Source organism: Protobothrops mucrosquamatus, unplaced genomic scaffold, assembly GCF_001527695.2.
Source record: "Protobothrops mucrosquamatus isolate PMUCROS unplaced genomic scaffold, P.Mucros_1.0 scaffold212, whole genome shotgun sequence".
NCBI classification, from domain to species: Eukaryota; Metazoa; Chordata; class Lepidosauria; order Squamata; family Viperidae; genus Protobothrops; species Protobothrops mucrosquamatus.
The window spans coordinates 983898-996874 of NW_015386566.1; the positions used below are offsets into that span (position 1 = coordinate 983898).

General features: G+C 39.7%; 2 protein-coding genes across 2 annotated transcripts in view; one reads left to right on the top strand and one right to left on the bottom strand.

The window, feature by feature from the left end:
* PHB2 (prohibitin 2) overlaps positions 1 to 7518 on the bottom strand; it is a 19290-nt gene extending 11772 nt beyond the window's left edge. The window contains exons 1-6 of the mRNA XM_015814026.1: positions 7424 to 7518; positions 6481 to 6613; positions 6311 to 6395; positions 5676 to 5755; positions 4438 to 4622; positions 1779 to 1908 (exon numbers count right to left, since the gene is read on the bottom strand). Coding sequence (XP_015669512.1) covers positions 1779 to 1908; positions 4438 to 4622; positions 5676 to 5755; positions 6311 to 6395; positions 6481 to 6607 — 607 coding nt within the window. The 5' untranslated portion in view covers positions 6608 to 6613; positions 7424 to 7518. The remainder of the gene's footprint in view (positions 1 to 1778; positions 1909 to 4437; positions 4623 to 5675; positions 5756 to 6310; positions 6396 to 6480; positions 6614 to 7423) is intronic.
* A 291-nt stretch (positions 7519 to 7809) lies between these two features.
* On the top strand, positions 7810 to 11499 carry EMG1 (EMG1 N1-specific pseudouridine methyltransferase). Its single transcript, XM_015814065.1, has 6 exons — positions 7810 to 7947; positions 8664 to 8765; positions 9079 to 9220; positions 10135 to 10193; positions 10270 to 10419; positions 11248 to 11499. Exons 1-6 carry the CDS (start codon positions 7813 to 7815, stop codon positions 11359 to 11361), a joined length of 702 nt encoding a protein of 233 aa, XP_015669551.1. The 5' UTR covers positions 7810 to 7812; the 3' UTR covers positions 11362 to 11499.
* The last annotated feature ends 1478 nt before the right edge of the window (positions 11500 to 12977 follow it).

Genomic DNA, 12977 nt, shown 5'->3' on the forward strand with positions numbered 1-12977 from the left:
TTATAAACTTTACTGTGGGCTCTCTGTTTCTTCACGCTGTTCTTTTTCTGCTCTATCGCTCCCTTCTCCGCGCTATTCCAATTCAGTTGCCGCTATGTCTCTCTCCTTATTGCTCTGCTTTTTCTGCGCCTTCTCTCAGCCAAATGTTCCTCACCTCCTTCAGGGGTTTTCCTCGTCTCCCATACGAAGCTGTCAGTTCTACTTTTCGCTTCCCTCTCAGACTGTCGCCATCGCTCCAGGCCGGCCTTAAAGACTGGCTTCTTCTCCGCCAATTTTAAAAGTGCTGCTCCTGTTTGCTCGGGTGTTTGCGTTCCACCCGGCTTCTCTGAAGCTTCCTCTTTAGTTTACCAATCTCTCCGGGATCGGCAAAGCCCTTTCTGGGCTCTTAGCGAAGATTTTCTGGGATTTAGGAACAGAGATCTATTCCTTCACCCGCTCCACGATGACGTCACAGCCGGAAGTCCAGATTTTATTTCAATATGGTAATTTTAATTCAAATGCTTATGACATGCAGGTACTTAGCAGAAAAACTGTCACTTATAAACATAAGGCTGTTTGTCATCAAACATGTAAACATAAAACAGTGCAAGTGGATTAAACTTTTCCTAATTCACTCTAAAGCTGAAAGGAAGGATAAGACAATAAACCCATGGGAGCTGCCATGCTGTTTGTTTTCTAAGCTGTCAACCAAATTGGAACTGATGATGATAGGAGGAAGATAACAAACAATAGAGAGAGCAAGTGCCGGGCAAGTCCCTGGCGAGTCAGCAACGCCCATCATAACTGCAAGCTATTTTTACAGGTTTTGCTGGCATGACACTTTCCCTTTAAAAGCCTTCAAAATCATCCTGTTCATCATCTGATATCATAAAAATATCAATGACATCTTGTGATAAATTCCGAGAGGAATTTAGCTGACACCCCTCCCCTTCCAGACCCATAGCCTCCTCCTCCTTCCTCCCTACCGTGTGGGGCGCGAGGAAAGAGGGAACGCCTTGCGCCGCCGCCTGCCTGCCCACCTCCGCAGCCGCCAGTCGCACGCTCAGTATAAGCCGCCACTGCATCCCCCATGAGCATCTCCTACCGCCCCACCTCCTTTCAAGCTCCGCCTCCCCCAAGCTACTCCCACCGGAGGCGAGAGGTAAACGCCGAAAAGGCCCCGGATGAGGAAGCGCTGAGAAGTATTTTCCGGCGTATAAGACGACTGGGCATATAAGACGACCCCCGACTTTTGAGAAAATTTTCAGGGTTTAGAAAGTCGTCTTATACGCCGGAAAATACGGTAGGCAGTTTGTGCTGCAGACTGTGGCAAGAGTAAAAGCAAACCGTTCAAATGACCACATAGGCTCGCAGAAAGGATTCTCATCTGAAGCTTCAATAAGATGTATGTGAATCATGGAATACACAGCCCTTCATCAGAAAAATAGGCAATAAAAAATGGCATTGGAAAATGATGTAAAGTGTGCCTTCTAGTGTTCTTGTCAATCTTTTTACCAGCGGTAACCATAGGTGGTGTCTGTTCCTATATATAAAAATAACATGCTACATAAATATACTTTTGTGTGTTTCTGTTCTCTCCTGTGTGCACTCAGAAACCCCAAGGTGGACTGCATACCCCTTATTCTGGATCCTAGGACAGGAGAGAGAATTGCTTAGAATGGAAGTTACCAATATGTTGAGCAGCTGCCCACCTGCCTCTCATCTAGGGATGAGTTTAAATCTTCTTTTTTCGGTTTCTCCAGCTGTTACAGTTTCCTTTAATTTAAGCATCAACTCACCCACTTGCTTGGCTTCAACTGCTGCCGTGTATTCTCGGCTAAAACTCAGCTCTGTGATAGCTACGTCATCCAATATAAGGCTAAAATCCTTTGCTCGCTCTGTCAGATCCCGTCGGATAAGCAAAGATACCTAAAAAAATAAAGTCACAGTTCTTGCTCAAGGATATTTCCTTTTGCCCAGAAAAAGTGACAAAATCATAAGTCATAGAATCATGTTGCCGAAGTGGCCATTTAAATCCTTGCACCTATCCCTTTGGTACAAAAATCTATCCACTAATGTCCAAAACATCCCAGCAAGATGAGTCCATCACCTGTCTGATTGATTCTACTGTTAAACTGCTCTTATCATTTGATATTTAAACATAATATGCCTTCCTGTAACTTTGGATAGTGGGATGGGCAACATTTAAATTTAATAAATCAACTTAAAAGTCATATATCTGAACTCTGTCTTTTGAAGTGTTTTTCCCCCCCGTGTCAGTTTTTCAGATATCTGAAAGGTGCCATCAGGGCTTTTTTTGTCATAGAACGCCCAGAACGGAGTTCCGGCACCTTTTTTGGATGGAACCTTGTAGGGTAAGCAAGGCGGGTTGTATGATGTGTGTGAGTTCAGGTTTTTGTTTTTGTTTTTTTTACAAAAAAAGCACTGGGTGCCATCATAATCCCCTTCAGTTTTCTTTTAAATATTCCTTATCCTTTCAGTCTCTTTTCATAATATTTGTTTCTAATTATCCAATAGTTCTCACTGCCTCTTCCTGACCTTATTTTGTAAATTCTTACATTCTTCTTCAAGTAGAATACATTTTTCTAAAAAGATTGGCCATAATAATTCTTAAAGAACTGGGCTTAATACTGGGCCCTTTTCAAGATGGCTGCTGCAAGGTAAGAGTTTCTTTTTTCTTATCGAAGATCTGCTGATTTCACTGCAAAAGCTGAGTCTTTAGCAGTGCTCTCCCTGGTTTTGAATGGGAGCACTTAGGAGTGACCCAAGACAACTTTTGGAGGACCATGACCCAGTGGGCAAGGGGGAGGAGGGCCTTGAAGATTCCAATCCCCTCTGGAAGCGATTGAAAAGTCATTGGGCGCATCCATCTTCCTGTAAAGCCCTTTCCTTTTCTATGCACATCAGAATTTTAACTTTCACTTTTTGACTTCATTGTTTTAAAAGTTGATTAATGGGGGTTGATTTATTTCAACCTCTTGCTGGATTCTAATTGCTTTTTCTCTCTTTTTCCTTTTGATATATGTTGTTCTGGATAACCTCTGTCCCTTCCATACGGAAAGCATGAGGTTCGGGTGGGAGGGATGAAGAGTTCTCAGATTCTCACCACTGGTTTCTGTATTTTTTGAATTTGCAAAAGACCTGGAGTTTATTTCCATTGAACTTTTCTTATAAATCTGGATTGAAATATAGAGGCAAACGTACTTTTTTTCTTCTCTGTTCCCTGGCTAAGTTTCACAGATTAAGAAGGTTGAACAGTCTCTGAAACCTAAGAAAGCAGGATGGGGAGATGTGCAGCTCCTAGCTGGATTCTTCTCTCGAAAGCTTGATCAAACTTTAATGATTGTTAAAAGAATGTTAAGATCTGAAGCTTTATCTTTGGATGTGGATGACTATACACAAAAGGACTTTGATCCAGTTCCAGATCAAAGAAACAATTTCATGGCTGGAGAACCAGCCAAGTGAATTTCACCTGCTGTTCTGAAGTTTAAGCCTGCACATTCATTCACATTCAACTTTATAGCTTTGACTACAAGGAAGTCTGAGGGAGACTGGATGGATTTATTACAGTTAATTGGCAATTACTTCTGCTTGCGCTTTGATCGGAAGATAGACCTATTTTGGAGACTGAATTTACTATATTTAACTAAATAACAATTGACTAGAGATGATATTAAGAAACAAACATGAATATTTGACCCAGGACAATTTGTTTATAACTTCTGGGATGATTTGGGATAGACAAGATGCTGTGTTAAAATTCTCTACGAGTGGATTACAATAGCAGCCTGTTAACAGAGAGTTTTGAAACTTTAATTTTGTTTTGTTTCACTAATATTATTTTTTCCATTAACTACTTGGTCATTAATATAACATATAGAACACAGGTCCACAAGTTGCAAATAGATTTAATAGTTTAAAAAATTTGGAGGGCTTGTTTCGCAAGGGGTGGAAATTAATGCTGTAGTAATATATTAATCAGTATTCAACTAGAGGGGATAATATGTGTATAATGTCTTTTATTGAGGCACCTTTTTAATGCTTTGATTCTTTTATGTTTTGTCCTTTTGGAATTTTTTTTTTTTTTTTGAGTTTTGTATTTTGTATTTGAATCTTGTTTTGAATAAAAAAATGTAAAAAAAAGCCTGGGCTTAATAGTTGATGCAAGATCTGAGCAAGGCAGAATAAAACATACTCTTAAAACTACATTTGCTATTTTTGCAGCCACATTGCACTACCTGCCTATGCACACCTGCTACCAAGCCAGGATATTTCCCACTCAATTTCTTGCCTAGAGGAAATTTGCAAAAGATCTCATTTGTTCCCTAAACAATTGCTTAATACATAAATCATCTGCAACCAGTAAAGTACTGGACACATCTGTGAAAAGTAGGATTAAGTGCAGGAAGACAGGTCTGGTATCAGAAAAGGACAAACCTGAGCTCGTTGGGTAATGAGCTGTGACGCATTAAACTTTGCTACCACACTTTTGAGTACTTCATTGACAATGGAAGGAAGAACCCGTTCTTCATAGTCTAGTCCAAGTCGCTGATATAAGCTGGGCAATTCTACAGCATTGGGTCTTGATAGAACACGCAAGGAGATATTCACCATCTGCAGATCTAGAGTCAAAATCAAGTCAACCACAATCTCTAAAGTGCATTCTATTTTATTTCTCAAGTCTGATTATATATCTAATTACACCACCCTGAATCAGTTGTTTTTTCTTTTTTTAACATATTTTTATTATTTTTTTTATAATTACAAATCTTTAGTGCTTAGTAAACAATGTGTTGTCTGGGTCCACATATTTAACTTGATAATATATCATAATTTAACTTGATAATATATCATAATTCATAATAATATATCATTCCTGCTCTCTACCCCTTTTTTCTAGCCATTGGTAAAATATATCCCATGTCTGACAGTATTCTGTATCTTCTTTCCCTTTCCTTTTCAGTGTGAGCCTGTTCACTTCCACACAGTCCAAAATTTTCTAAAATTTTCTCTTCTTCCACTGGTATTTCTTCATTTTTCCAGTGCTGTGCAAATGTAATTCTCGCTGCTATTAATACATGTAACATTAAATATACACATTTTTATCATAATGTTCTGAGGTTATACCTAAGAGAAATGATTCCGGCTTAAGATCTACATGTTTTCTTAACATTTTATCTAACCACATATGTATTTTTGACCAGATTTTCTTTTGCTTTGGGGCATGTTCACCAAAGGTGGTAGTATGTGTCTGGCTTTTGCCTACATTTCCAACAATTGCTAGACATGTTTTTAAACATTTTTGCTAACCCTGCAGGTGGTAGATGCCATCTATAAAACATTTTATATAGATTTTCTTTGTATGCAGCTGCCATTCTCATACTGAATCAGTTGTTTTGAAGTCCTAAATTTACATTCTGGCCAGACAACTGTATGCTCTTCCAAGTACCAACAGAAGGGTATCAAAACTGATATAGAATGCAAAACTCAAAATTATGGAAACACAAAACCTATTTACTCCACAATGCTCACTTATAGATTTCAATGGTTTTGTGACATCATTCTTAGTATAAACTTCATTGCAGCATTGTTATAAAGATTACAGATGGAGAAATATCTACATACATCATCCTGACTTCTTAGGAAGTAAAAACTCTGTGCAACTCTGTTCCTACCTTTGGATCCTGTTGGTGAGGAAATTTTGCGGGGCCGGGCTCGAATATCATAAATTATTGGATACTGGAACCAAGGAATTCTGTGGAGATTAGCAATAATTATAACTGAATGAGATGTAAAAAATAAATAAAATCCTATGCCTCTTATTTGGAAATACAAATATTTCCACATAACTTAAACTTTACTCTTTAATGAGAAAATATCTCTAAAAGTTTTAAGAGCACTATCTTAACAAAAACAGAAATTATATCAATATGAAGGTTTTTTAAATAGCTTTGAGGGAAAATTTAAAAACTATCTTCCCAAACTGAAGTAATACCAAATTAAATTTGAGGGGAAATATCTTTGGAAACATTGGTACGAGGATAATATTGCCTTCAAATTACTGGTCAATTCTAAAAAAAAATTTCTACTACACCACCCAATCTCCTAGATCAGCAGCCCCCAACCTTTTGGGCACCAGGGACTGGTTCTATGGAGAGATTTTTCTGCGGACCTGAGGGGGTGTGGTTTTGCGTGCTGCCTGCATCTCACGCATAGGGCTTCGCTTGTTTGCGTGGCCCGATTGCTGGCATGCCATGGACCAGTGCTGATCCGTGGACCGGGGTTGGGGACCCCTGCCCTAGATGATTACCTGAAATGAAGTCCCTCTGAAAGCACAATATCCTGCTGAACTCCACCAATGCGGTTGAAGAATATTGCTCTTTGTCCACCTTCCACTGTAGAAATCAAAAGCATTCTGGTGTTACCACCAACAGTTGAACAATAGAAAAAGATTAAAGAATTAAAATAAAAGTTACCTACCTGTAAAGACAGACTCACGGATTCCATAAGCTGCAGCTCCAGCACCCAACAGCAACTTTAAAGCAGTGCTCATCCCACGCGGGCCAGTAGGCAGGCGGCCAGCAAAGTCTTTCAGGCTCTGAGCCATGGCAACCTTGTTATGGAGACAGGTCCACAATTATACAATTACACAATTCTGCAAAATTTCTTACTGAAACTCTGATAAAGTTTGGAAGGAGAGGTGGACTGTGCATGACGTATTTTATGCATGCAATTATCTCTGAATAAAGAATTCTGCACCGAGAACCACACCAATAAGAGAGCTGAAACTTGCTAACCACTTATACAGACTATGATATATGTACATAACATATATATATATATATGTATGTATGTATGTATGTATGTATGTGTATATATATATATATATATGTATGTATGTATGTATGTATGTATGTATATATATATATATATATATATATATGTATGTATGTATGTATGTATGTGTATATATATATATATATATATATATATATATATATATATATATATATATATATATATACATACATACACACACACACATATATTATGATAAAGCAGCCATTCTTTACTGCTAGGACGCCAAGAGCGAAAGTTTTTATTAAGGAACCTCACCCCGTTCAGAAGTGCGATATTACAGGCTTCTAAAAAGCCATGCAAGCGGGGCAATTGTCTATGGAGCGGGGTAATGCAAGCGAATTCAGCCCCCCCCCCGATTTGTTCAGCACAGCTGTTAAATCATGAATAAAATCCGCCCATTCTGCAGCACGCCCCTTGTTTGAAACGGTCCCATTGAAAGCACTGGATCAGTCAGCCGCTCCCTTCCCCAACATGCCTGCTGCCCCTTCACTACAGAGAATTCATCCTCGAGGAAGAAGGCGGAGGCCCTAAAATGCTTCTGCTCCTCTTAGAAAAAACTCACAGAATCCGCCTCCGAGGATAACCAGTCCTCACCCTCGTTCGTCAGTCACGCCGCCGCGCCGGAGAGAAGGACACAGGAAACGGCGGGCTCTGAAAAACGTTTCCGGGTCAGGCCGGAAGGGCTTTCCCCCTTGCGCAAGCGTAGCATTCGAGCACCCCGAAGCAGCTAATGGCTCTCCAAGCCCCTGAAGCCTAGTGGCGCGTCGTTATTTGCGGCTCGGCCCATCTGGAAACGCAACGTGTGTCCGTGCGAACAGTGTGGGGCTCTGTTTCCGTCCTTGGCTCGAGCGCCTTGAAGCGAAAGCACAATTCGGGAACAGGAAGTGGCTGGCCCTGGAAGAGGAAGCCGCTGCCCCCGTGGGAGAAAACCGCGAGTTCGCCGCTTTAAAGATGGCGGCCGGCCCCGTGCGGAAGCGTCCCCACACGGAGGGAGGCTCTGCGGGCGGAGAGGGGTTTGATCCCCGCCGCGCCGGGAAGAGGCGGCTGGTGGTGATCCTGGAGGGGGCGTCGCTGGAGAGCGTCAAGGTGCGGGAGGCTGTCCGAGGGTGCTGGGCAAAGTTTATAAGTCTCGGAGAAGAGTACGGAGGAGGGTCCGGGAGGAGAAGCGGCTTTAAACTTCCCTTCCGAAGCAGTGGCCAAAGTCAAAAGCTCCTCCGGGGTGGTTATGAGTGGCTTTATCACCTTTCTCTGAAATACGTTGGATTTAATCTGTGTGCGGGACAAAGATCTTATCCTGACGGCAGCATTTCTCGGCCAGCAATTCCCAAGCTGGTTATGTCCACGTGCGGGGTGAGAGCAACCGCTGGAATCGTCACTTTGGACGGATTCTGGAAATGGTAATCCCGACATATTTGGACGGCTTTTAAAAAAAAAAATGCCGGGAAGAACCGAGGCGAGACGTTATCATTATATAAAGCCCCTATTATCAGAGGCCATATATTTAAGCACAGGTGTCATAACTTAACCGGTTGGTAGTATGGGATGCAGAGATCTTAGTTTCTTAAAATACGATGTTAGATTAAGAGCACTGATATGGTAAGGGAAATTCTGTTGAGAAATAAAATTGCCATTTCCTCCCACAAATTCGATTTATGGAGCGCCATGTGTCATACAGAACATAAATGTCTCTTGCTCATGAACCAATGGTGTAGAACCAGAGAATTCAGAAGTCATATAGAAAAGTTTATCTAGTAGTATGGATGGGAGCTTTTCCTAATTTGGCACTGTTTTATTGTTTTAAGGTTGGGAAAACATATGAATTGCTTAATTGTGACAAGCATAAATCCTTGCTTCTGAGGAATGGCAGAGACCCTGGAGGAGTTCGACCAGATATCACCCACCAGGTATTCTATGCAGGTTTAAGTCCAGTTTTATGGCCCACCTCTGTTCCTGAAATATTAATTAGGAAATTACATTCATGAAAAGGCCAGAAGCTAATGCTGGCAATTCGGTTTTTGAATCACGCCACAAATGCTCCTTTTTATTTTTTCACTATCATTTCTATCATTTCACTATCATTTTTCACTATCATTTCTTTCTTCAGGCACTGCCCTTTCTCAAATATTCTTTACAACAGTCTTGAACTCTTCTGAGAGAGACTTCTTAGATTTTGCTTTTTAAATAGGTACATATATGATTTTTCATTTTTTAATTTAGAGCCTCTTGATGCTCATGGACAGTCCTTTAAACCGAGCTGGCCTTCTCCAAGTATACATCCATACAGAAAAAAACGTTCTTATTGAAGTCAATCCACAGACAAGAATTCCTCGCACCTTTGATCGTTTTTGTGGTCTCATGGGTAAGAAATACAACTAAGATATACCACCCCATTAAGCATACTGAACAATGTTTGTCTGTGGATCTTTGTATTAAACTAGTCTAGTTTGGGATCACTTTTACTGATAACAGGTGCACACTACCTTGCAGAATGTTTATATAGGTAGTTTATTTAGGTAGTCTAGGTAGTTATATTTCCAGGTACTGTTAGTTTATAACCTGTCCATCACATTAGCGTAACATACTGAAACAATGGATTTTCTAGTACTATTTCTGGAACATATTTGCCTTTTTGTTGAGCCTGGAAGTACAATATATTTTGTATTCAGTACAAGAAGTAAGATTTTAAAGAGGAGCAAACAAAAAATATTGAAATTACGCTGGGGGTTGAACTATAAAAAGTTGGTGAAGTTCACTGTAGTTTACATGTAATTATAATTTAATGAAATACATGGATGTGATTATGTTCCATCTCTTAAGGGTAGAGAACCTGGCTTTCTGTATGGTTCTGCATTTTGTCAGTCCATTGGTCTGCTAAGAAGGCTAGAGAGCCATCATCTGGGTTGAAAGTAATTTTACATTATGTTACTAAATTAAATCACTTTCCCTTTCTGGAGATGACAAATGGATATTAGCTTTCCCTGTCAGGTCATATTAATTAATTAGTAGGTCATGAATTATGCATTAGTCTATGGCACAGGTGTCAAACTCGCCGCGTCACATGACGTGTCGCGACATATTGTGACTTTTTTTGCATTGCCGGAGCTGGGGTGGGCGCGGCCTCCACATGATGCAACCAGCCTGTGGGCCAGCAGTTTGACCCCCCTGGTGTACGGAAAAAGAGAATACTCTGAAAACCACTGCTTGTATGGGATTGTTGCAAGCAACTAACAATATGTACTTCTGTATTCTCAGTGTTTCTTTGTCTCTCCTTAGTTCAGCTGCTGCATAAGTTTAGTGTCAGAGCTGCTGATGGCCCTCAAAAGCTATTAAAGGTACTAATTCTACTATGATTCTATAGACGATTAATTATGTTTCTATTACCAGCTTAATCCAGTTTTTCTTCTGTAGGTGATCAAGAACCCAGTGACAGATCACCTCCCTGTGGGCTGCACAAAATTAGGCACCTCTTTCTCAGCCCTTCAGGTGACAGACATGCGTGACTTAGTCCCTACTGCAGATCCTATCGCCATAATTGTGGGGGCGTTTGCTCATGGATCGGTAAGGCCTGTATATGTTCTTAGACTCTCTCCCTTATTTGCAAGCCAATTATCTCACCTCCAACTTAATTGAGGTTCTGGCAGCAAAGATAATATAGTAGTCCTCAACTTCTGACCACAGTTGAGCCCAAAATTTCTGTTGCTAAACGAGACATTTGTTGTGAGTTTTGCCCATTTTAGGACCTTTCTTGCCACATTTGTTAAGTGAATCATTGCAGTTATTAAGTTAGTAACACAACTGTTAAATGGATTTAGCTTCCCCATTGACTTTGATTGTCAGAAGGTTGCAAAAGATGAATACATGACCTCAACTGTCATAAATACAAGTCAGTTGCCAAGCATCTGAATTTTGATTAGTGACCATGGGGATGCTGCAACAGTTGTAAGTGTGAAATACAGTCATGTTATTTCTTTCAGTGCTGTTGTATCTTCGAACTGTCACTAAATGAATTGGTGTAAGTTAAGGACTACCTATATAATAGCTCTTGTTATAGAACTGGATTAAATGTCTTAAAAACATGTGCTGTAAACTTGGTACATTTCTATAAAGAGGGGTGGGAATACTAGTGGCAGAATGCTAATAGTCTCCTGCATTGACTTACCACTTAAAGAGGGAAACCTTAGTTGCTGAGATTATGGAGCTGGTTTTTTTTAAGAGTGCACCAATTTACAGAGAGTTATAGAAACAAATTTGTTTTCTGGAAAGTTAGATCATTTGTCTAACTTATATTCTCTGTTGTATAATTGATTGGAGTATTAATCACCTAGATATTAAACAATAACATATATACTTTAGAAAACTTGACTGGTTGCCATTTTTCTCCTTCAGCTTAATGTTGACTACACAGAAAAGACCATATCTATCAGCAACTATCCACTCTCCGCTGCTTTGACTTGTGCTAAAATCACCACAGCCTTTGAAGAAATGTGGGGAGTTGTATAAACCTTCTGTTTTGTTTATAGATTCGCAGCCTATATTTTGATCTAACAGGGCTCTCTCTGTATTGTAAATGTTACGTGCTGTACCCTTATCTATGGGAAATACACCCTTACTTTTTTGTAGCAAATAAAGATTTTGTGTATATAGCAGTGTGATACTTAATAGCAATAGCAATAGCACTTAGACTTTATAGCCCTCTCTAAGTGGTTTACAGAGTCAGCATATTGCCTGCAACCATCTGGGTCCTCATTTTACCAACTTTAGAAGGATATAAGATTGAGTCAACCTTGAGCTGGTTAGAATCGAACTCTTGGCAGTGAGCAAGCCTGCAATACTGCATTCTAACCATTGCGTCACCACAGCTCTTAAATAATGATTAGCAATAGTTGCTGTACAGTAGTGGCCAAAATTGTGGAAACCTTTTGGGAAAAGTGTACAGTAGCAGTGCCACCTTTGGTTTAAGTTTCCACCAATTTTTCTTCTAATTTCTTTATAACTGTAGCCTTGTTCACTTAATACTATTTTACATCGCTTTCTGGGCAACCAGTCAACTCTTTGCACCATTACTTTAATTTTATTACGTTTTACAAGCTCACTAAATGAAAGAACACAAAAAACCCGAACCAACTTGATAGCGATCACATAACACTGACAAATGTCCTCCTCTCAGCTTCAGTATATGACATCAATAACTGAATCCTACTGTGATCTGATTGACTCATTGCCAAAATAAGATAACACCTGATTGGCTCTCTAAACACGCTCATTGGCTACAATCAGATGAAAGAAAGCTACCTGATATCAACCTAAGCAAGTTGTGCTTCCTTTTTCTGGTTATTTGGCTATAACTTTTCATAGAATACAGTACAGATAATTGAACAAACTTTGTTGCATTACATTCTTCATTAAATTATCTTCCCATTGATATATAATTTTATGGTACTGCTCCAAAAAAAAGTGGTGTTATTAGCCATTAAACCTCAAAAATACACTTTTCCCAAAAGGTTTCCACAATTTTGGCCACTACTGTACATGTCCAGGTTCCCCACCCCACCTATTTTTTCCTCCCCAAAATTATTTTAATCAAAAAATAAATAGGAAACTGGTATGGCACAAAGCTTTAACTTCTGGCATCTTATTTGTTTGTATCAATATCTTTAGGCCCTTTAAAGTTTCCTCTGGGATTATAGAAAACTTCCTGGAGACTAATTTTCCTTTGTGATTAGCTATGCTTTTGCCATGTCAGTCACATAACTGGTGAGTCTCATGACAGTCATTTCACCTGTATCTCCAATCTAAAAAATATTTCCCTGTATCTCCATGAACTATAGCAAGTCAGTTAAATAAACAGTTTTGGAGGCTACTTAGAGCCCATTGAATAACAGCAATACCATCACAGTTTCCAGAGGTAGCCTCACCTAGTCCCAGTGATAGCCAAATTGACAAGATATGCATACTATTTTGTCACTTGCCCTCGCGAAGATTCCTGTGACTATCTCCTCCAAGTGATCAGGAGAAATAGAATTATCCGAGCAAACACTTTGGCTAAAGTGTACTCACCACTGCTGAAACTACCAGGATTGCTATTGTATATAAGCAACTGCCTGTATAAAAAGAGA